General features: G+C 37.9%; 1 protein-coding gene and 1 long non-coding RNA gene across 3 annotated transcripts in view; one reads left to right on the plus strand and one right to left on the minus strand.

Annotated features, from left to right (window-relative positions):
• Positions 1 to 22055, plus strand: RIOK3 (RIO kinase 3). Of its 2 annotated transcripts, XM_073212891.1 has the most exons (14): positions 1 to 265; positions 3135 to 3230; positions 4611 to 4726; positions 5312 to 5457; positions 5537 to 5644; positions 5811 to 5920; positions 6673 to 6816; positions 7465 to 7592; positions 15561 to 15758; positions 17001 to 17160; positions 18539 to 18619; positions 18712 to 18801; positions 19676 to 19783; positions 20416 to 22055. In XM_073212891.1, exons 3-14 carry the CDS (start codon positions 4662 to 4664, stop codon positions 20521 to 20523), a joined length of 1446 nt encoding a protein of 481 aa, XP_073068992.1. In that variant the 5' UTR covers positions 1 to 265; positions 3135 to 3230; positions 4611 to 4661; the 3' UTR covers positions 20524 to 22055. The 2 variants fall into 2 exon arrangements, with proteins under 2 accessions (XP_073068992.1, XP_073068991.1); XM_073212890.1 differs by lacking the exon at positions 3135 to 3230.
• Positions 18236 to 23614, minus strand: part of LOC140843426 (uncharacterized) — an 18589-nt gene continuing 13210 nt past the window's right edge. Inside the window, exons 3-4 of the long non-coding RNA XR_012121183.1 lie at positions 19133 to 19192; positions 18236 to 18370 (exon numbers count right to left, since the gene is read on the minus strand). This is a non-coding gene — a long non-coding RNA (uncharacterized lncRNA). The remainder of the gene's footprint in view (positions 18371 to 19132; positions 19193 to 23614) is intronic.

The raw sequence follows: 23614 nt of genomic DNA on the forward strand, positions 1-23614 counted from the left end.
CCAACAGGAAGCGGCGGTCCGTGCGGGGAGGGCGGAAGAGGAGAGATCTAGTTCCGTACGCGGCGGCCGCCGCCGCCGCCATCTGTCACCTCCCCTCCGGCCACCGTCGGCCTTGCTCCGCCGCCTGACTCCTCGCGGGAGCCGCTTCCCAGCTCTGCCGCCGCGCTGCTCCGTTCTCCCTGTCGCGGGCCTCTTCCCCCACATGGATCTGGTCGGAGTGGCATCGCCTGAGCCCGGGTCGGCCGCGCCCTGGGGACCCAGCAAGGTGAGGGGCGGTCGGGACTGACGCACCTGCCTGGGCCGCCCCTCTCGGAAGGTCGGGAGTGGGTGGCAAGCGCCGAGGCGGCAAGTTTCGGACGGGCCCCCGCGACCGCGCGCGGTGGGCCTGGCAGGAGGCGGGTGGGAGAGGCAGGGAGGCCGACCCGGGCTTCGCACGGCCACCCTGGGCCCTTTGGGGTCTCTTCCTTTCTGCGTCTCGGTTTCTGTACCTCCGTAACACGTATTTGCGCAGTACTAGCTCAGAGACGCTGACGTTTGACGGAAAACAAGCCCGATGTTGTTTTTTTAAGGGCCAAGTGAGTCAGCTCAATAATAAACAGAAAGCCCTACAGAAAGGTTGTTTAAGCCACTGTTTCTTTCCCTTGACAAGTGTGGTTGCCTTACCTTGGCAATTTCTTGTTTTGAAATAGTAAAAAATAAACCCAGGCTCCTCTTCCCTCCTCCAGGCTAATAATACTCCATCCAGTGTACGCTGCATCCTGGAAGTATGGTTGTGAATTCTGATTACCGGACTGGGCTTCAAAGTCTTAAGATTTTTCTCTAGTGGCCAACTGTTCAGTTTATTTCACATTTGACTTCTGGTTTCTATGCTGCTCCTTTTCATGATACTTAAGTTAAAAGGATGAGAAGACTTCCGACACTTAGGGTTTGCTTCCAAGCAAGGGAGTGCTTCAGTTGGGATTTGGGGTTCATCAAGTTAAGGTTATGAAATGCATCCTAAAAAGGTTCTTAATTGTTCTTTACATGCTAACACAGATCGTTTGTTCCATTTAAAGGGTCACTCGTCAATCTTACTGGCTCTTCAGGCTAGATCTAAACAAAAAAAGGGGGAAATAATTAGCTATTAGGAAAAGGGAAATTATTTGTATGAAAGTTCTTATACAACTGTAGGGAGAATCTGAGGTAATACCTTAGCAAATGTTACTTCTAACGTATCTTGCGCATTTTTTCCTATGAAGGCCTTGTTGACGAGGCCAAGAAGAGTAAACATAAGAGGACAACCAGTAAACAGACACTAATAAACATATACATACTTTACATGTTAAATTCCTCCAGTTACGCATCTGTAAAGGCTAGTAAATATGTCAAATGAGACAAACTTTGCTCAGAATCCCTAACCTCAGAAAAAATTTCACTTACAAGTTAGTTCAGTAATAAAGCATTTGATATCAGTCATATTTTCATTTAAGTTTACATCGTCAGAACTATAAAATTTCATTTTCATCATTCATCAACAAAATCTTCCTGGGTTTATGAATGTTCTCTTGGGAAGACAGCATTTTCACAGGCAAAACAATTGGAAAGATGCCCCAAGAATCAGTCCTTTCCTTCTCTAACCCCTTGGAAGACTGAGTTATTATAGAGCCTACATTGAGGAGGTGGAGATTTGAAGGAGGTTTTAAAAATCGAAAGAATGCTAAAAGCTGGCAACTCTCAAAACTTTTAAGTCAGGGCTTTTTGGCACTTTTAAGAATCAAAGAACTTTTGTTTATATTGGTTATATCTTCATATTTGTATCAGAAATTAAAACAGATACTGAAAAATGTTTATTAAATGATTAACATGTAACAAATAGCATTTCTATATAAAACTTCAACACAAAAAAATTAGTGAAGAGTAGTATTGTTTTGCATTTTTGCAAATGTCTTTAATGTCTGAATTCATAGGAGACAGCTGTATTCTTATATCTGCTTTTTTCTTATACTCTGTTTTGATGTTTTAGTTGAAGTATATAAAGAAAATCCATCCTTAGAGATATGTACATTGTAGCAAGTATAATCGAAGATGGGTAAGAGCACAGTAATTAATCTCTACTGAGTTAATTAACTGAGTTACTCTCTAAAAATCTGCATTTTTAGATGAAAGAAATGCATCCTAAAAAGGTTCTTAATTGTTCTTTACATGCTACCACAGATCATTTGTTCCATTTAAAGGGTCATAGAATATTACCTTAGAATAAGGTAATATTGTAAACTTATTACCTTAGAAAAATTTGGAAAACACAAGAATATACAAGCACACATTCCAGTAGTCTTTAGAGTGATGTTCATATCTGATACAGAGTGGAAACTTATCATACATGATATACACTTGAGAGAATGAGAGAGAAAAAGACAGAATGTCTTCATATTATTTGGAAAATAGTTTTGACCTTGCAGACACCCTGAAAGGGTCTTGGGACCCCTTCCTGGAGGTCTGGGGTGCTAGTTATAAAATGCCAAACTGCTATGATGGACAAAGAATTTTAGGCAGCAGGCAGTTTGCTTTTCACAGTCTAGGACAAGGGGATTAGGGTAGCAGTATAGCTCAATGCTGAGTCTAGCCTCTTAAGTCTCCCTGCCATGGTTCAAATCTCAGCACTTCCATCTACAGTGTTATCTTAGATTAAAAAAAAACCCTCTTGTGTCTCAATTTCTAAATCTTTACTGTGGGGGTGATACTGTAACTTCTCAGTTGTGTGACTTAAATAATCTATGTAAGTTATGTATATTTAGTCAAGTGACTCAAATATAATGAATATTACAATGTCTGTTATTCTACTATTAGTCATTGCAAAACGTCATTGACAGTTCTGAGTTAGCAAATACAGTCATTTGTTTTTTGGAACCTGGACTTTGAAACTCATCAGATGACGTGTTTCTAGGTTGAGGCAGCGTTTTGTGTTCTGTGTAGAGGATTCAGAAGGGAGTCAGTATGTGGCCAAAAGACAAGCTGTATTCTTTAGATTACAGAGAGCTTACGTTTTGTGTTCTGTGTAGAGGATTCAGAAGGGAGTCAGTATGTGGCCAAAAGACAAGCTGTATTCTTTAGATTACAGAGAGCTTAAAGTTTATATACCTCAATATCCTCACCAGGAGAGTACTCAATTGCCCGTAAGATCTGCGTGAATGAAAATCACACCAGACCTTGAAGAAGCCTCCTTGTTTTCTCCAGTTCCAGCCTTATGAAAGGTCAGAATAATTCTGTAATAGACTAGTGTAGGTATAGACAGCCAGGTGCATATCTTCAGCCTCAGGTGAGACTAAATAAAACTTGACACACAGTGTTAGGCACAAATAGTGATTTATCACCCTTAAGCACTCCAATCTGTATAGTTATTTATCACCCTTAAGTTCTCCCAACAGCTTGAACCAGGTGAATTTCCAGAACCTCAATGCTATGGAATCTGAACAAGGGTCAGCTGCCCAGTTGTCTCTAGGAGTCATGTCAACAGGCCCTTAGGCCAGCCGGAGGGCCTATACTGGCTAACCTTGATTAAACAATTTTGTGACTAAAACTGATAACATCATATGTTTTATTCTAGACACTCAGTAATAGTTAAAGAATGCGTTGGGACTTAAGGCAGCAGGAAATACTAAAACAATAAAAAAAACTTTAAGTAAGGACACGGGCCCAAACCTGCATTTTAGAAAAATCATTGTGTTGTGATGGTGGGGTAGAGGTGGAAACAGGCAGGACCAGGAGTCTCTCCTATTAGCCTGTGGTGGGAGGGGGATACCTTGGAGTAACATCTTGGAAGGGCGATAGAGCTAAGCAAGTGCAGGATGTATTTAGACATCTTATTCAGTATTAAAGCTCTTAATCACTAGGTTATCAAATATAATCATTTGCTTCTGCTAAGTAAAGCTTGCCCCCTCAAAAATTAGGAATTGTGAAATGAACCTGCAGTTTGAACTTCAAAAGGGCTGAGGAAGGCTGAGTGGCTGGCCACCCAAGAAGAGTCTCCTAGAGGCAGTGTTACTGTGCTGTAGTGATACTGTTTCATGGCCTTTTCTCAGCGTCTAAAGTTCAGAAGCCTAGTTTGGATTATTTGTCATTATTATTTCTCTTGTAGTGTTATCCCTAGATGTCTGAGAGGGGCTGACACACTCTTTGCCTGTAGAAGCTTACTGCCTAAATTAGAATGAGGTGTGACTTCTAACTGTGCTTTGAATTGTGCTGGTTGGTATAGTCTGTTCCTAAAATAATCTGCATGGGAAGCCAAATTATAAGTAGAAGGTTGCTTGGTGAGCATTAAATTGGAACAAGGGACATTGTTTGAACTCATTGGCCGGTGGGGTGGTACTATAATCTGGTGCTTCCTCTCAACTAAAAGGGCACACCAAACAGGTTAGAAAGTGCTTGTGGCCATTTTAACTTACATTTATCCTTGAATAGATTTGAGCTGGGAGATATTTTTGCTTTTAAGATGATTTCTGCAAGTAGGTAATCATCCATTTTCGGTTGATTTTAAAAGTTTAAATTTTAAAAGAACCTGTTTCCAAATTTGGAAGGTACTTTAATTTCACTATTATGAACTGAATTGCTCCTTTACTTTTTTTTTTTAATAGTGTCCATGGGGTACCCCTCAAAATACAGTATCTTGTTCTCTGGCTGATGTAATGAGTGAACAGTTGGCTAAAGAATTGCAGTTAGAAGAAGAAGCTGCTGCTTTTCCTGAAGCTGCGTAAGTAAAATTCACAAAGAATCTATATTGTATAGCCTGTTGTAGCAAAGGTTTAGAATTTGATCAGTGATTGTCATGACATGATTAAGAACTGTATTGAGAAAGGCAGTAGAAAGAACACCACACTGGGAGTCCTCTGAAATTTGAGTTTTAGTTGTGGTTCTGTGATTAGTTTTCAGTATTATCTTGTGCAAACCACTGTTTCTGTGGGTTTTAGTTATTGTAACAGTTGAACCTGATGATCTCCAAAATTAATAAGTAATAAAACATTCATCAGATGTTTTAGTTTATCTTTTCCTATATATGCTACTTCTCCTTTGATCAGAACACAGAATGAGTGAACTCTGGGTCTCAGTTCGGATTTTATTACAGACCCTGTATCTTTCTCTCACAGCTCTTTTAGTCCTTGTTGGTGCTGTCCCAGAGGCCTGCCCCCAGGCAGCTGGGCAGGAGAAGCTGAATGGTTTGGTAAAGTGTTTTTCAGTACAATTTTTAACAGTGAAAAGTCACATCCTACTCTCATAATTGGTAGCATCTGTTTACACAAGCACATTATATTAATTTGTATTGCCTTCTTTTGAATAGTGTTGCTGAAGGACCATTTATTACTGGAGAAAACATGGACACTTCCAGCGACCTAATGCTGGCACAGATGCTACAGATGGAATTTGACAGAGAATATGATGCACAGCTTAGGCGCGAAGAAAAAAAATTCAATGGAGATAGCAAAGGTACTATGACCTTATTGTGACAGCTCCATTGGGTGGTACAAGGTGCTTGTAACATCTGCAACTATTTTTGTCTTGTCAGTTTCCATTTCCTTTGAAAATTACCGAAAAGTGCATCCTTATGAAGACAGTGATAGCTCAGAAGAGGAGGTTGACTGGCAGGATACTTGTGATGACCCCTATATACCAGGTATCTGCTTTGATTTTGGGGGCTGGGAGTAGGATGGGGACATAGGAAGACTTATCTTTGAATCTTGTTTGGTAACTTATGTTACATTCAGTTATCTTTTCAGACAGTATTGAATGCAGCAGTTTAGTATTTGCTATTTTTACATACTTGTCTTACTTGTCTCTAGCAAAACCAGTTCCTACCCCAAAAAAGGGTTTTATTGGAAAAGGAAAAGACATCACCACGAAGCATGATGAAGTAGTATGTGGGAGAAAGAATACAGCCAGAATGGAAAATGTAAGTTACTGAAAGTATTATCTCTGATCAAGAGTTTTATTAGAGTAAGTTAAAAACATGGGATTCTAAATATGGTATCTTAAATATCTGAAAGTATCTTTGGTTCTTCTGAAAGATACTTTAGATGACAATATAATAATACCATGAAAACTCAGCTGCTAATGAGAATGTAATATACCCCAGAATAAAATTCTACAATAATATTAAGAAAACCAGCTTGATTTACATAGATTCTAAAATTAAGAAACAGTTCTTATAAAAGTAACATTTATTTTCAGTATATTATTTTCTATAGAATAGCACCCCTACTCAAGAAACAGATAACAATGGCGATTGGGGGATAGAAATGGGAGAGCTGAATTGTTCGTACAATATACCCTTTTATACTTTATGAATTTTTAATCCTGTACCTGAACTACCCATGCAAAATCAGAAATAAAATGTAATTTTTGAAAAAAAATAGAAAAAAAATTAGCATTTTTCCTTTTCATAAATACTGTTAATATAAAACATCAACATTTAAGAACACAATTATTTATTAAGTAAAACATACTAAATTCTAGAAATAGTCTCCTTCCTCTTGGGTTTATTATTAGGTACCTTTTCTCTTTAACACCTTTGGTTCTGCTTTCTGTTTAGCCTGATTATCTGTTGAGTAGGAAACCTGTTCAAAGTAAAGACTTATCTTCTCCTTATTTGTTTTTACTGTCCTCATTTTAAAGTATTCAGATGGTAATTCTTCTTTTTGGCAGTTTGCACCTGGGTTTCAGGTAGGAGATGGAATTGGAATGGATTTGAAACTATCAAACCATGTTTTCAATGCTTTAAAGCAACATGCCTACTCAGAAGAACGTCGAAGTGCCCGCCTCCACGAGAAAAAGGAGCATTCTACTGCAGTGAGCATTCTTATGTTTTAGTCTTTAATGGAAAGATCCATATTAGAAAACATCATGTTTGAGAAAAAAACAAAACAAAACTTCCTGTTTGGTATTTTTTTCATGAAATTGGCTTTCAGATCAAAGATACAAATAAAATCCAAGCAGCTTTGCTATTTGACTTTTCAGATTAATGTAATGGTTGGTAACACTTATTTAAACTAACATTTTAGTGGTCATAATTAATTTAGACTGTAAAGTTTACATTGCATATGAGTTTTCAAGATTTAAAAAAAAAGTTTTCCTGTCACATTATGACATGTAATAACTTGATAGTGTCTAATGTTTTACATTAATGAAGATAGTATCTAATATCTTGAGAATAAACTAATTTTTAAACCTTTAGAAAAAAACTTAATAGTAAGTACATTAGGAGAGCTATTTAAACTTTGGAGATACGGTGGTGTCTCACTTTCCAAGACATTAAAGTCATAGGAATGAATTCTGTCTTGACAGTACTCTTTTAAGAGCCTGTTAAAATGTACATCTTTGTAAATTAAGTAATAAAGGTTAAAAAAGTAAATATTTTAAATGTTAGATATTAGAAATGACTCATAAAATGCTTTTGATTACCAGTCATTTTCACTTATAGTTGTTTGTCTTTTGCAGGAAAAAGCAGTTGATCCTAAGACACGTTTGCTTATGTATAAAATGGTCAACTCTGGAATGTTGGAGACAATCACTGGCTGTATTAGTACAGGAAAGGAATCTGTTGTCTTTCATGCATATGGAGGGAGGTAAATGAGCAAAATATAATCCTATCATGTCAATAAAAGCTTAGCCTTTTCTCCCTGATATAAATGGAGTTACCCAAAGTCATTTATCAATGCTGCATGGCAAGCAGAATACTTAAATAGTGTTATTGCAGAAAGTCTAGACAATAGAAGATGAATAAAGAAATATGGTCATCCTGATCCCAACACCCAGAGAGAACCCATTAGTTTTGTGTAGATTCTTCTAGTCTTCTCTCTGTATATATATTATTTTCTACATTATTGTGATCATACCATATCATACAGGCAGTTGTAAGTGGCAGAGCAATATTTGTAACTGGGTTTGTCTCAAAACCCATGGTCTTTTCACTGTGGAGCCCTTCGGTGCCAGGATGAGAAGACGTAATGCTGAACAAATACTGATTCCTTCTCTTAAAACTCTGATCCTTACTCTAAGAAATACCAGCTTTAACATGAAATGGGCAATTTTCCAGGAAAATATATAGAATTCCCAAAATGCGCCCAAAAAAACAAGTAGAAACTGAACAGACTAATGATGATAAAACTTAAATAAGAGTAAAAGATTTATCCTCCAAAGAGGCTACAGGCCAAAAGAGTTCGTGAAGGATCAGTACCAAACCTTCATGGAACAGGTTGTTCACATCCCAAGCACACTGTGTCAGAGAATGGAAAGCTACTCATTCTACAAGACTAGCATGATCCTGGTATCAAAACCAGAGGAGAGCGCACAAGACAGTGATGACCTTGTCCTGTAATGAGCTAGGATGCAGAAATACCACATAAAAAAATTGGTGAACTTAATTAAAGCAGCAGGAAATTAAACAATGTTATATCAAGAGGCTTTATTTAATGAATTCTAGAATGGTGAAAGTGAGGAAATCTATAGTTCACTACATTGACAAGTTCAATAAGACAATCTCAATAGATGCAGAAAAAACACTGGTAAAATCCAATGCATTTTTTTTAGATATAGGTCAAATGCCATAAAATCCACCATTTAGATATACAGTTCAGTGGTTTTGGTGGGTTCACAAAGTTGTGCAACCATAGACCCTGTCTAGTTTCAGAACATTTTTGTCACTTCAGAAAGAAATCCCATTGCAGTCACTCCCCAGTCTTCTGTCCCCAGACCATCCTCTGGCAGCCACTGGTACCCTTTGTGTCTCTGTGGTTTTGCCTGTTCTTGATGTTTCATATACACCCAGTCACCAAATGTGAGTGCATTATGTCTGGCTTCTCTAACTCAGCATCATGTTTTTATTATTCATTGTATCATGTATCAGAACTTCATTCCTTTTTATGGATGAATAATGTTCCATTTTATGGATGTGCCACAGTGTGTTTATCCAGTTGTTGATGGACATTTGGGTAGTTTCTGCTTTTTGGCTATTACGATTAATGCTGCTATGAACATCTGTGTACAAGTTTTTGTATAAGCCTATGTTTTCAATTCTGTTGGTCATATGCCTAGGAATGAAACAGTTTAATTCATTTTTATGATTAAAATTATTGGCAAACTAGGTTTAAAGTACACAGCAAATATACTTGATGAAACATTAGATGCAATCCAATTAAAGTCAGGTATAAAATAAAGATCACTTATCTTTATAGGATAGGAAAAAATATAGCTTTAAGTAATGTTTGTTGCATCATTTAAGGAAACATCTTTTAAAGGTCTATAGTACTTAGATCTTACCCACTTCACTTAAGCATTCTTTAAAGAATGTCTTGAGGAAGAGAAACATTTTTAAAAATGGAGCCTGTTCACAGGGAAGGCAGTATAGCACAAAGAAGATGTAGTGATTCTATAGCATCTTACTTTTGACAGTGACTGTAATGGGGTATGTGGTTGGGATTTGATAATGGGGGGAATATAGTAACTACAGTGTTGCTCATGTAAGTGTATATTAATGATACAAAAAAAAAATGGAACCTGTTTAGAGAAAGTGCTTAAGTCAGAAATATGAAATCATCTGGTTACTTACTATTGAAGTAAGCTAGTGAGGCTTATACTTCCTCAGTTATTCCTGTACCTTAACTTTGTGTGCAAACAAAAATGTCAAAATAAATTACAAACTTACTCTAGTTTTTTTTAGGTTTAGAAGGTATTTATGGTGTACTTAAGAGGATTCAAACAATGTTGGTCAAGTCCTTACTTTTCATAACCTGTATAACCGGTCTCTCTAGATGAGACATACTTAAATAATCATATAGGGAATTATATTGTTATGTTCCAAAATGAAAAGGATAAAAATGAGTATTAGGATAAAATAGCTCAACATTTTTCAAGCTACATGATCTAGAGCAAGTTACTAAACCTCATTTAAAAGCTGATCCTCACCTCATAGGACTTTTGTGGGACAAATGAGAGCATTTTTTATAACACCTAGTATATACTAATCTTAAACATTTATTTATTCTTTAAACTGTGTTGCCCTCTTTCTGAATTTCATTTGAGGATTCTTGGGATCAGGCAAATATAACATACTGACACAAATTATTGAAAGATCATTTAAGGTAGAAATTAAGACTTTATAGGAAGAATTAAATGAAAAGTAGCCTTCATCTTACCAACCTTTGCCCCACAGATCTTTTCTCTAAAGATAACCACTGTTAACAGTTTTTAGTCTAGCCTTCCAGAAATTTTTTTGCACGTATCCCTTATTTTGTTTATATAAAAGACGTTACACTAGAGAAAAATCTGTGCTTGTTCAGGATCTTGGTTTTTCAGTTAATATATCTTTCTGTATTGCTAGTTTATACCACCCCTTTTTTATTGTACATCCCATGGTGTGGATACACAGGACTATCCTTGGACATTGACTCTGGTGTGCTTTTGTAAATACACCCTTAAGCCAACTGCCTAACATTGAAATTGCTAAGGCAAAGACTATCTGTACTTTTTCCTCTTTCTGTAGAATAATGGGAGGCCTCCCTGAATAGAGTACCAGATTTTGCTCACTGGGCCTCAGCTGGCTATTGTAGCAAGCAGTGTTTCTTGATTTCTCTTCTTAAACATCTAAAAAGATTTTTCTTTATGTCACACCAGGTCATAAATCTTGAACTTGTGTTTATCGTTTAATGGTAGGGCAAATGGAATTTTTCCTATGAACTAGTCAAATCTGTACGTTGTGTGTGTTCTGAATGTTAGTAGATACTGCCAAATTGCCCTCTGAGAAGGGTAATCAGCTTGTGCTGCCACCCAGCAGTATGAGGCTGTTTCTACCATCCTCATGATGCATAGGTTTTGTTATCAGACAATAGTTATTGCCAGTGTGAAAGAAGAGAAGTACCATTTAGATAGTTTGGTATGTGTTTGTTTAATTATGAATAAGGTTGTATATTTTTTTCAAGTACCTTTTTTGCCATTTCATTTCTTGTCAAACTGCCTCATTTATCCTTTGTCCATTTTCTGTTTTATTTAATGATTTTTTGATACAATGATCTCTCTTGCCTTCTGGTAAAATTGGTATAATCTATAATAATCTGGCATTTGTAAGTTAGCAAAACTAGAGAACACTTGGTTTTCTACAACCTAGAATAAATGCCTTTGAAAGTTAGTTTTCTACATAACAAATTACCACAGACTTGCAGCTTAAAACAACACCTGTTATCTCATAGTTTCTGTTGGTCAGAAGTTTGGGATGGCACAGCTTAGCTGGGCTCTGCTCAGGGTCTCACAGGGCCGAAGTCTGGGAGTCAGCTGGGCTGTATTCCTTTCTGAAGCTTGGGGCTCTCTTCCCTTGGCACAGTTCAGTTCCTTGCAGCTGCAGACTGAGGTCTCCACTTCCTTGTTAGCTGTCAGGTGGGGACTGCTCTTAGCTTCTGGAGGCCTCTGCAGGTCCTGGCTAGGCCACCCTTTCACAGGCCCTTTCATACAGCTGGTCACTTCCTCAAAGCCAGCAGGGCAGTCTTTCTCTCCAGTCTAAGATTGAGTTTTAGACAATGGGATGTAATGCTGGAAATGAAATGACTGTACTGTTACCTTTGCCATATAATGTAAGATAATAAAGTGAGTGGCCATTCCTCCCACCTACATACAGGGTATATGCCAGGGCCTAGGATCTTGGGGGCCATTTTAGGATTATGGGGTTCTGCCCACCACAAAGTCAATCTGGCTTCTATAACTCTCAGGTTGGCCAAGTAATCAACAATTACAGTTGATCTTTGAACAGTGTGGAGGTTAGGAGTTCCAACTACCCCACCTCCACAGGGGAAAATCTACATATAACTTTTGACTCAGAACTTCAAACTACTAATAACCTACTGCTGACTGGAAGCCTTACCAGGCTTGTATTATATGCTGTATTCTTACAATAAAGTAAGCTAGAGAAAAAATGTTTTTTCAAATTGTTGCAAATCTCCAAAAGTTTTTCCAATATATTTATTGAGAAAAATCTGTGCATAAGTGGACCCAGTCAGTTCAAACCTGTGTTGTTCGGTGCCAACTGTATTCTAATAGTAAATTTGTGTTAAATATTTCAGGAAATAAAGTATAAGACATGTTTTCTACTCTCAAATTGCTTATGGTATTTATAGCCAAGAGAAGAACATTACAGCAAGAACTATTATGGTCAATAAAAGGTAACTACATAATCAAATACACAGTTATACAAATGAGACTTTGTATGAGATAGGAATAGAGAACAGAACAAGATCATTGGCCAGTCATGTTCAGGGAAGAGAGCATGATTAAGTTAGACTGCAACCTCAACCTGGATTTTAAGAATAGACAACAAAACAACAGTATTGCATGCAAAAAGCTGGTAGCAAACAATATGGCTTCTCTCTCACTTACCAACTTTACATGTCCCTGTATGGCCCCGGAAGATGACTGGTTAGCCAGAGACGGGTAAGATTCCTCAAGGGAGGAACAACCTAAGACAGGCACAGTCGCAGGGGGGCCATCAGGTGAGAATTTGGGGATTAATAAAGGGAGAAATGTGGGATCAACATATAAATCAAGTACAAAAATCAAACGAATATTCATATTTGACCTGATTGTTTATAGGTCATAATGCGTGATCAAAACCGAAAGTTTCTGTGATGAATGCCCTTGTACTGTTCACCATGTAAGAATTTATTCACTATGTAAGAATTCGTTCACCATGTAAGAACTTGTTCGTTATGCTTCAGAAGATTGGAGACTGACGAGAATTAGACTTGAGATGGATTAATGATTGTACATTGAGCATTGACCCCCCTATACTGAATTTTATTGTTGTTAACAACCATTTGATCAATAAATATGAGAGATGCCCTCTCAAAAAAAAAAAAAAAAAAGCTGGTAGCAGAATATGATAGTATGCCGTCTGTTTGAATTGTATCTTTTTAAAAAGACTAGAAGATACTGTTCATGCCCATGATTGCCTCTAGAGAACTGGAATGAAGAATGAACTACCCAGGATAGTAGTCAAAGGAAATAAAATACTACTCAAAGGAAACTAAAGCTTGATCTATAATGTTTAACTCTTTTTAAAAAACAGAAGAGCTGAAAATGGAAGGATTGAAGTTTAGGCAATGAGGACATTAGATGTATGTTGAAAGGTAATAGGATATAAAACTCTGTAAGCCAACCAGAAATTGGTAAGGTGGACCTTAAAAGCTAGGTCGAGATGTGTAATTTACTAAGAAACAGGTTGTTTTAATAGGAAAGTGGCAAGATGAATCTTAGAAATTAGACTGTATCCTAGAGGCCATCTAGGTGAAGAATCTCAGTGGTATTTTTGATAAGGCCTTATCTACGTATGGTTAACTATTTCAGTGGCAGGGATTTTGACTTACTATCTCAAAATCCAAAGATGTATGTAACATCCTTAAATTACTGGGAATTTCTTTCTTGTATAGAATCTTTAATCTTGTCTCCTGAAAATTGATTCATCCTTTCACCAAATGTTTGTGCAGCTAACATGTGCCAGGTACTCTTCTAGGTAATAGGGATATATCAGTGAATGAATGGTACCAGGAAGGTCCCTACTCTCAGGGAATGTCCTTCCTCCCTCCTCAAAGTCCTTCCAAGAGAATAATAAAAAAACAAAAAATATCAGCTATGTGTTATGGTAGTTAAACTAGGGTAATGTCAAAGTGCCTGGTTGACAACTTTTTTTATTAGTAGAATAGGGACATGTTCTCTGATGAAGTGATATTTAAACTAAGATTTGATTGACACATCTGGGATGCAATATAAAGATCAGGTGGAAGAACATGCTAGACCAGAGAACATGCTAAGGCAGGTTTAAGCTTGGTATCTTTGAGAGACTGTAAGAAAGCCAGTATGCCTAGAGCATGGTGTGTGAAAGGGAGAGGAGACGAGAAGTACGCAGAGCTGAGATCAGGAAAGACCCTGTAAACCAGGGTAAGGAGTCTGCTCTTTATTTAAGTGCAGTGGGAACCAAGCTGATTTTTATGTGTGTGTGCAAAAGATTACTCAGACTGCAGTGTGGAAAATGAATTACAGGAGGGCAAGAGAAGAAGCATTAAGGTCAGTTAAAAGTTATTGTAGGTTAAATGAGCAATAGCAGTAGTTTGAACTAAGGAGATGGTAGTGAAAATGAAGAATGCTACATGCTGTTGGATTGGGTGTGGAGTATGAGAAGATGTGTCATTGCCCAGTGCAGCTGGGTGGTGCCATTTTCTGAGGTCAGACCCTAGGGAAGGGTAGATTTAAGGTGTGGTTATCAAGAATTTTGTTTTGGACACATTAAGTTTGAGATGCCTGCCAGATATCCAAGAGATGTCATGTAGGGGTTGGATAAATGGGCCTGAAGTTCTGGAGAAAGGACTGAGGATAGAAATGCTGCCCATATATAGGTGCTATTTAAAGCCATAGGGCTAAATGAAGTTTCCCAGGAAGAGAAGGCAGTTAGTAAGAGAAGGTTGTTACTTAGAATCAGTTGGAATACTCTTAACCTTCTGAGGCTAACTGGAGGAGGAGGAGGAGGAGGAGGAGGCTGGGAAAATACGGTACTGAAGGAGGGGGCATGGGAGTTTGAGTCAGATTCTGCCCTCTGGAAATACAGTTCCTTTCTTGTCCAGATTAACATCCTTTCAAATATTTAAAGGTAAATACTGTCCTTCCGTCCTCCTCCTCTGTGTTCTCACTGCCACTGCCATGGTTCCAGCCCTTTCAGTGGCCCACTACTGTGGGACTGTTGCATTAGGCTCCACACCTGGTGTCTCCTGCTCCCTTCCCTCCTGCCATTATGGGCTTGGTCTTCAGGAAGTGTGTGAGGCCCTTGGTGATTCCTCCTGCATTTGGGAATATATCCAGGCTTCTCACCCAGGCAGTTAGGCTCTTCACAAATCTCCTTACATCCTGTCCATTCAGTTCTAACTTCTTAATTTCCTCTCTCCAGCCAGGTCTTAACTGTAGTGTTTGTTGTTTTTCTTCTATCTGTCCTGTAGTTTCCTACTTCTGCTTTTGTTAATACTGTGACTGCTCTTGTTCATATCTTTTCCATTGTCCTGGTTTTGTTTTATATGCCACCTGTACTGTGAAGCCTTGCCTGACCTTTCCACTCGAAAGGGACCTGTCCTATTCATGTACTTCTTCTATTCCCCCTGCCCCTCTTACATATTTATGGGTCAGGGGCCCCTTCACTCACCTTTATATCTGCAAGGAGTAAAAGGGACATTTTTAAAAAGTTTGTCTATTCTGTTATTTCATTGAATTTTGCCCCTGAATCATTCCAGGTAGACTATAGCCTAAAGTATGAATGTCTTTATTGTTCCTTGAGTTCGATTCCATAATCATTAAGACTATATTATAGATTGTTGAAAACTGGTTGGCAATTTGAAAATGTTATTTAAAAAACTAAAACCTTAGGTTTTATTAAGACTTTATTAAGATTTGAAGTCTTGACATTCTCAGAGAATGTAGATAGACTTTTGTATCAGAAAATCTTTATTTTGAAATGTTTTACTTGTGAGTTGACAACTTACATTGATTTAAACTTTTTTTCTTCCACTTAGCTTGGAGGAGGAAAAGGAAGATAGTAAAGTTATACCTACAGAATGTGCCATCAAGGTATTTAAAACAACCCTTAATGAGTTTAAGAATCGTGACAAATATATTAAAGATGATTTCAGGTTTAAAGATCGCTTCAGTAAACTAAATCCACGTAAGATCATCCGCATGTGGGCAGAAAAAGAAATGCACAATCTCACAAGGTAAAGAAAATCATTGTGCTAGAAGTAATCTTGGTAATTACTTTTTTGTGTTAGATCTACTAGCCAAGCAAAAAATCCATGCTCTTTTTTAAATTCATTTATAGAAATTATGGAAAGTCTTGAAATTCTAATGTTCAACAAGGCTTTCTCTAAAAAAACATTTCTATACATGTAACCTGAATTTATACTTCTAGGATGAATAAACCATTTTCTTTCTTTTTTTCCTCAGTAAAGTTTGAGGAAAATGAAGTCATTTCCTGCCTAAGACTTTTTGTCATTTATCTAAATATCTTTTTTAAGCCTCCAGTTAAGCTTATAAATAGTGATTTCCCTTTTCTGTTTCAGGAACTGTTTATGGCATTTATTGTTTGTTAATTTGGTGGGGGCAGGGTCTTAGCAGTCAAATTGCATTGTGCTTTATTAGACTTTTTCCTCAATTCTCTAAGAATTTATCAAGGAATTTGTTTTATCAACCAAGTAATGTACTAATAATCTTTCTCATTTAACCTTCCCGTATCTTAATATATTAAAAGCTTAATCTTCATTTTTTCTAAAATGGTTTGCTTTCCAATATAATTATCCACATTTATTAGTTGCAAAATTCTTTTACATAATAGGACTTCTAAATAGAGTAATTCCCTAAGAAGTCTTGCTACTCTCTAATCTCTTTTTTATACTACTGAGAGCTCATCTCAGCCTTTATTACAATTTTCAAGAGCTCCTATAGCCTTTAGTGTAAAGCTCAAAGTCCTTTTGTGATGTGTAGCCTACCTGTCTCTGTAGCCCTGACCCACATTACCCTTCCTGCTACTCAAGATTCAGCTATGTTTATTTATAGACACCCCAAATGGGCCATGCACTTGAATACCTCCACACTTTTCCTCAAGCTGCTTCCAACCTTAGACCAGCATTTCCCTACACTGTCTTGGTCTGACTAATTCCTGTTGGTATGGTTGTACCAAGCCTTCCTCAGCACCACGTACTCCCATAGCTCCGCCCCCCCACTGTGGCTGGTGCCTGCACCATGCTGACTGTAATCACGTCCTCGCCTACCTGTCTATTCCACCAGTCCATGGGCTCTGTAAAGCAGAGGCTGTGTCCTCCTGTCTTCCCATTCCCACATCTCTGGGGTAAAACATAGTGGCAGCTCACTGCAGACTATTATTGGATATTTATTTGTTGAATAAGTAAAATATTCTTTCCTTCTGATCTTTACAGTCTTAATCATTTCTTTCTGTATAGAATGCAGAGAGCTGGAATTCCTTGTCCAACAGTTGTACTGCTCAAGAAACACATTTTAGTTATGTCCTTTATTGGCCAGGATCAAGTTCCAGCCCCTAAATTGAAAGAAGTGAAGCTCAGTAGTGAAGAAATGAAAGAAGCCTACTACCAAACTCTTCATGTAAGTTGTGCCTTTCAAAGCAGTCACATGCTGACTTTCCAACATACTTTGTCTAAACTCTAAAAAAAATGCCTTAAAAACTGCAGTTTTAGGGTGCTATAACAAGACAAACTGAAGTTTGTGAGGGAATGTTGACATTGAAGAGTTGTCTTTAATCAGGGATGCTGGTGTCTTGAATCATTTTAGAAACAACTATGAAGTGGACCTACGGAGCTCAGTTATTAGCTCATGTGTTAGCTGTTAGGCTCAGTTGTTAGCATTAGAGACATAGAATATGAAGCTATTATTCACAAAACTTCGTTACTAAAAGTAGACATTACTGTATTTAGCAGATGACTGTACCTCATTAGCTTGTATGCCTTCTTGAGTGTTACCAGCACAGAAAATACCTGTGGGGGAATTAGAAGAAACTAGATCTGGTCTCATTACAAGTGATGCTGAAAAGAAGATGGTAAGGAGCACTTCCCCCTCTGTGCAGGTATTAGAGTTGGATATTGAGGAAGCTGTTTTGCTTCAGGACAGCAACTGAATTCAAAATGACGTCCTTTCATCTTAAGAAAATGTTTCTAATACTGTCATTATTCCTGTCATTGTTTTAATTGAACAGTGGAGAAACTTAAATGCTTTTTTTATATAGTCACTGCATGAAGCGCTCATGTCATGTAGCAGCTGATGTGAATATGAAAGTATTACCCAAATTAGTTATTTAAGACGTTATGGAGATAATCCAAGTTTCTCTGCTTCCAGGAGGAAAACACTGACAGGAAAATTAAGTTCATTTTTCTGGCATCTTTGAGCAGGGGAATGGCTGAGGAAGAGATGAAGTAGTGATATGCTTTCCTGTTTGACTCTATGAAGGCTGGGAAACAAAGCATTAATGTTGATTTCTGTAAGGGTAGGGGTTAGTATTGAGTATATGAGGCCATGTATGAATATGTAAGGCCAATAATGAGTATATATTAATGAGTATATAAGGCCTTAATTTATAAGGGTAACTCTCTCCCACTCTGGCAGGAAGTACTTTTTACTTTAGAATTGTACACACCTGCTTACCTGGGTCCCCTGGCTGGTGACCATAACATGGCTGCTGCCTTATCCGTGTGGGAATCCAGGTCTGCCCATTGGGCTCCTGATCTCATTGCTGTCACGTGGACAAAGAAATAGTGTCATGCATTCATATCCTCCAGTGTCTCAGTGTTCCCCATCCTACCTAAAACAAAACAGCCCAGTCTTAGACTATACAAAATAAAGAGGAAATAAGTTTGTTAACCTCATTTTGCTTTTTCTGGAAAATACGGGTTGACCTGGACATTTTAGTTGTATGGGTAAATTGGAATTGCTCCTTCATTTCCTAAATGTCTGCCTTGCCTCCTCACAGTTGATGCAGCAGTTGTATAACAAATGTGCACTTGTCCATGCCGACCTTAGTGAGTATAACATGCTGTGGCATGCCGGGAAGGTGAGGAGAGCCTTTTGTTAACGTTCAGATTTAATGACTTGATGTAAATTACTGAATGTAAAGAAATCACTACTTGCTCTGTATGTAAATAGGTTTGGTTGATCGATGTCAGTCAGTCTGTGGAACCAACCCATCCTCACGGCCTAGAGTTCTTGTTCCGTGACTGTAGGAATGTCTCCCAGGTAGGCATGTAAACTAATAGGTCTTTTTTATGAGATACAAGGTTCAAATTATTGTTCTCATTCCTACGATAAATAAGATGGCCATATTCTTAAAAATTGCTGCAAGGGTTTGGTTACTGGCTGCTTTCAAGATAAAGATAAAAAGATCAGTTCGTCAGTTTTCATTTTCAGCATGTGTTTGATTGCATGTCTCATACTTCGGCAATTGAATTAAATTTGCAAGGGAGTAAATTTTTAATTTGGCTGCAAATATTTGAGCAGTCAAAGTAGACATTTAATGCATGCACAGTTGTTGAAGGGAGGCTGGTGTCTAACCAGCCTACATGCTTACTGCCATCCATTGAAAGGAGAGTAGTCTTCCTCATCATCCAGTGTCTGATGATCGCTGTTTCTGTGGGGCAGAGTAAACAGGTTAAGGAAGGTAAAACTCAGTAATCACAAGTTTGGGTCACATTTGTTTGCTATTTCTAAAGGAAATAAGTTGTTAACAATTAGATAAGAATGATGTTTCTAAATGATAGAATAACTACTTGATATTGGAAATAATTTCTGAACTTCCTTGAACATTTTAATTGACAGGATCTAGTGAATATTTTGAGTCTCTGCATTCAGAGCAATGCCAAATAGTTTTACACATGCCACTCATACCTATCACTGTCAACGGTGTACAGTGTGACAAAGTAAATCCAGAAGATAGCATGGATGTGTAAGGACAAAAAGCAAACAGAACCTGAGCAGAGTTAAACCTGAAGTGGGAAAATCTGTGGTTTAAAAATTATGGAAGGAATTCACTGATGCCATACAAGTGTACTATTCCTGTTTTTTGTTTCTAAGAGAACCTTGCTAATATCTCTTGTTGACTTTTCTTTCGTAGTTTTTCCAGAAAGGAGGGGTAAAGGAGGCCCTTAGTGACAGAGAGCTCTTCTGTGCTGTTTCAGGCCTAAACATCTCAGCAGACAGTGAGGCTGATTTCTTAGCTGAGGTAAGTGTGTGTACAGCTGTTTTTCACTTTGCTGGTAATAGAGAACTGGATAGAGCAGGAAATTTTATCCTCATTCCTCAAATAAGATTATTTAGAGGGTTTTCTTTTCTTGAGATGTTGTGTTTGGTCCTTTCCAGATTTAAAACCTAAGATAAACATACAGTAAAACACTTCTTCAAGAAGGTATTCTTAGTTTCATTAAGATAGACAAATAACACATTTCCAATTCACTCCTGTTTCTCCTGTTTATGAATGAGAAAGTTGGTGAACACTGTGGGTGATAGAAAAAGCAGTCAACACATGGCCCCTGCCTTTAACTGGATTTAGAAAGTTAGCAAAGAAACCTCCCTGGGAGCTTTATAGAGTATACAGTAAGACATGTTGGATTCCAATGGTAGCTTAATAAAGACACTAAATATTGACCCTGGTGGTATAATCATGCAAAATATACATGTGTGTGCCATCCTGTAAAGCGTGTGTGACAGATGATGTGGGTCACACTGTAATTCTAATTCAAGGCAGTGTCATTAGGAATGACCTAGTTTTAAGAGTAAAAGTACTGGTTCAACCTTGAACTATGGTTTCTGTGAAGTAGGATTTTGACAAATGGATTCAATATATTAATTTTTTAGATAGAAGCTTTGGAGAAAATGAATGAGGATCATGTGCAGAAGAATGGAAGGAAAGCTGCCTCATTCTTGAAAGATGATGGAGGTCCACCAGTCCTATATGATGACTAGCGCCAGGCCCACTGCTCTCAGTGTCAACCAGTGGTGACTGTCAGCTTCCAGTGGCAAGCGACGTTATGGGTGTATGGAAATACCAAAACACAAGGCATGGTGGTGCTTCTGTGCTTTTTATCCCCTTGTAACTCATGTGCCAGATGTGTGGAATTTTTAGCACGGCATTGAGAGAATATATTGTCACTACCTCCCATCTTATAAGCAGGATAACATTCTTTAACAGCTGTAGGTTATGTAGATGAAATAGACCTGATTTTATAGGATTCATGGTATGAAGTATTTTGATGAGAATTTTTTAAACTTAGGGAACATTTCCAAATATGGGAGGAAAGGACAGATGTGTTTATAAGGGAGGAGTTTATTACAACATACGTGCTTTTTTTACCTCCCTGTTTTGTGCTGTGTCTTTCCTCAAATAGTTTATCACCTGAAATTAGCCCTTCTCAATTCTCTTTCTAAATTGTGATCATAATTCTCAAGAAAAATTCTTCTCCTTAGTAGGTGATACAAATGGAAATTTGGTTTCAGAATGGCTGACAGAAACAGACACAAGCTAAGTACTTTTTATTGGTGCATCATAAATATGAACAGTTCGTTCCCATATTCATACGCAAGAAAAGCCATCATAGATTTCTGAGGGTGATAAGATAGAAGAATTTCTTAACTACTCAGATTTTTTAAAATATAATATTCAGCTTTTCTACACTTAGGTGAAATGGTTAGGATATATAAATCATGGTGTGGCTGCATTTATAATGGAAAGGTAAATTACCTGGAAGGACAGAATATAATATTTAACCAAGTTTGACATATTTTAATGAAGTCAGTGAAACAAAGTTTACATTCCAAACTATATGCTTATTGATTGATTTTGGGAGAAATACAGCAAGCTAATTAGAAATAATCAAATTATGAAAAATATGTATAAAATAACTGGGATATCAAATTAATCAATCTGAACTATCTTGCCTCACTTTAAATAATTTTTAGTACTGGCTAGATGCCAACATCTTAAACAAAGCAAGCACTGTACTGGACAAGTACGTTGGCTTTGTTAGGTTTGAAGTTCATTAACCACAGCGTAATCATTCCTCCTATTACTGAATTCAAGGTGGAACCACTAAGGACCCAAACTGTGTGTCTTGTCCTAGAAAGTAAAAATCCAAACATTTACACTTGGAAGCTTTTCCTTTAACACTATTTTTTAAATGCCTAAAATGTTCTTTCTAGAAAAATATTTATTTTTGTTCTGTTGAATGGCTTTTAAGTGCATTTCAGAGAAGTGTGATTTGGGATAGATACTCATTACATTTCTGAAATGTTTAGTCTGAAAGATTTAAGATGGTGATTATTGGCTTTACAGAAATTTCAGACAACTAATTAAAAGAAACATTAACCATTTAAAACTTTTTAATCTTATTTTCTGACATACTCTCACAAAGAGCAGCAAACCATTGCTCTGTGGCATTCTTGGAGTGTGCTGTGAACATGCCTTTTAAGAAATTAAAAATGGAGAGATCATTTTAGAATTGTTTCTGTGTGTGATTTCTTTCTTTCCTTATATCAGCTTAGGTCCTGCTGTCAAGCTACCACGTCTCTACAAAATTAAGCAGTGCTCTTTTAAGCAGTTTTTTTCCCACTCATCTTCTCATATTTAGATTTCACTTTTAAATGACACATTGCAAATAGGTTTTTCTCCTCATGTGGATCACATTGTAAATTTTGCACATAGTGGGAAAAAAAGCAGGAAGTGTTCGTTAAAGAATCAAATACAAATGGAAAGAAGCAAAATATGGCAAAGGTATATTTAACCTCGCTACATAGAAGTGGGTATATGAATTAAGTCATCAAGATAAGAATGCGTAGGAAATTATTTCAGCAAGATAGTTCATTGTGTTTCCCCATAAAAAATCAATTTTCCTGCTTAGCAAAAGACGCATGCTTGTTTAAATTTAAATATTACAGAAATTCAGAAATGCTAAAGAAATATTACTTGTACTCCAAAAGCCACTGTTTACAGTATGGTATGCATACATCTCCAACAACTTTTTCCCCCCCACACCATTTTGTTACTTACTATTTAAAAAAAATCTAACTTGCGCCTCTGCCACCGCCACCGCGTCCAGCCAGGGTGCACCCAGCATCCTGCTCCGGCCCCTCTGCTTGTCCTCGTCCTCCCAACGCCTGCCTGCCCCGCTGGCTGCCCTCTGGGCAAGACCCGCGACACTGCGGCTGCTGAGGGGGGTGAGCGGGTGTGCATGTCAAGAGCCGCCACCGGATGTGTGGCTGCAGCGTCATCACCCGACCAGCCTGAGGGCCGTGGGGAGGAGGCCCTCACTCAAGTCACCAAGGGCCTTCCATCGCGACACCACCCAGGACATCTGGAACATCACTAGCGCCCAGGTGTACCTGAGCTGGGAGGTCGTTGGAATCTCACCCCTGTCTGCATCTGGAACAAGGTAAATAAAAGGGTCACGACGGAGTTCGATGGACAGAGCTCTTGGCCTGGTGGCCAGGACCATCTGGCCACTCAGACCCGAGGTGGCCCAGCTCTCTGCTTTCTATACAGAAAGAAATTGTTAAGGCTATAAAGATCAGAAGGAAAGAATATTTTACGTATTCAATAAATACCCAGTGATGGTCTGCAGTGAGCTGCCACTATGTTCTACCTGGAGAGGTGGGTATATACGTCACAGAGTGACGGAACTACTACTCAGTAGCTCTAAGTTTTTTCTCTAATGCCTTCTGGGACTGAAAGAACAGAATCATGTAAGATGCTTAACACAAACCATAAGAACAATACCTGAGGGCAGCACCACATGAGCCTAGATGCATGAAAAATGGGGAAAACATCAAAAGAGTTAAAAAGTTAGATTTGAAGTAAGAAGAGACGAGGTAAGCCCATTGCCTGTCATGTCAGCATATGTTCTTAAGTGAGAAAACCAGAACTCCTCGTCTCCTGTTTCATCTGTGTGAAGTTGTATCATATTTGGAAAATGGTAAAACAGAGGAATTGAAGACCCTGCCAGATTCATATGTTGAAGCCTTAATCCCTAATGTGACAACTTCACATAGAAATAGGGCTTTT

The sequence above is a fragment of the Manis javanica genome, chromosome 9 (genome assembly GCF_040802235.1).
Source record: "Manis javanica isolate MJ-LG chromosome 9, MJ_LKY, whole genome shotgun sequence".
In the NCBI taxonomy this organism is placed as follows: Eukaryota; Metazoa; Chordata; class Mammalia; order Pholidota; family Manidae; genus Manis; species Manis javanica.

Bases quoted from the DNA above. Each gene is read 5' to 3' on its own strand.
- RIOK3 (XM_073212890.1), top strand. From the start codon at position 203: ATGGATCTGGTCGGAGTGGCATCGCCTGAGCCCGGGTCGGCCGCGCCC. The intron at 17,161-18,538 runs GTAAGTTGTGCC...GCCTCCTCACAG, and splicing joins CCTACTACCAAACTCTTCAT to TTGATGCAGCAGTTGTATAA. The intron at 18,620-18,711 runs GTGAGGAGAGCC...GTATGTAAATAG, and splicing joins TGCTGTGGCATGCCGGGAAG to GTTTGGTTGATCGATGTCAG.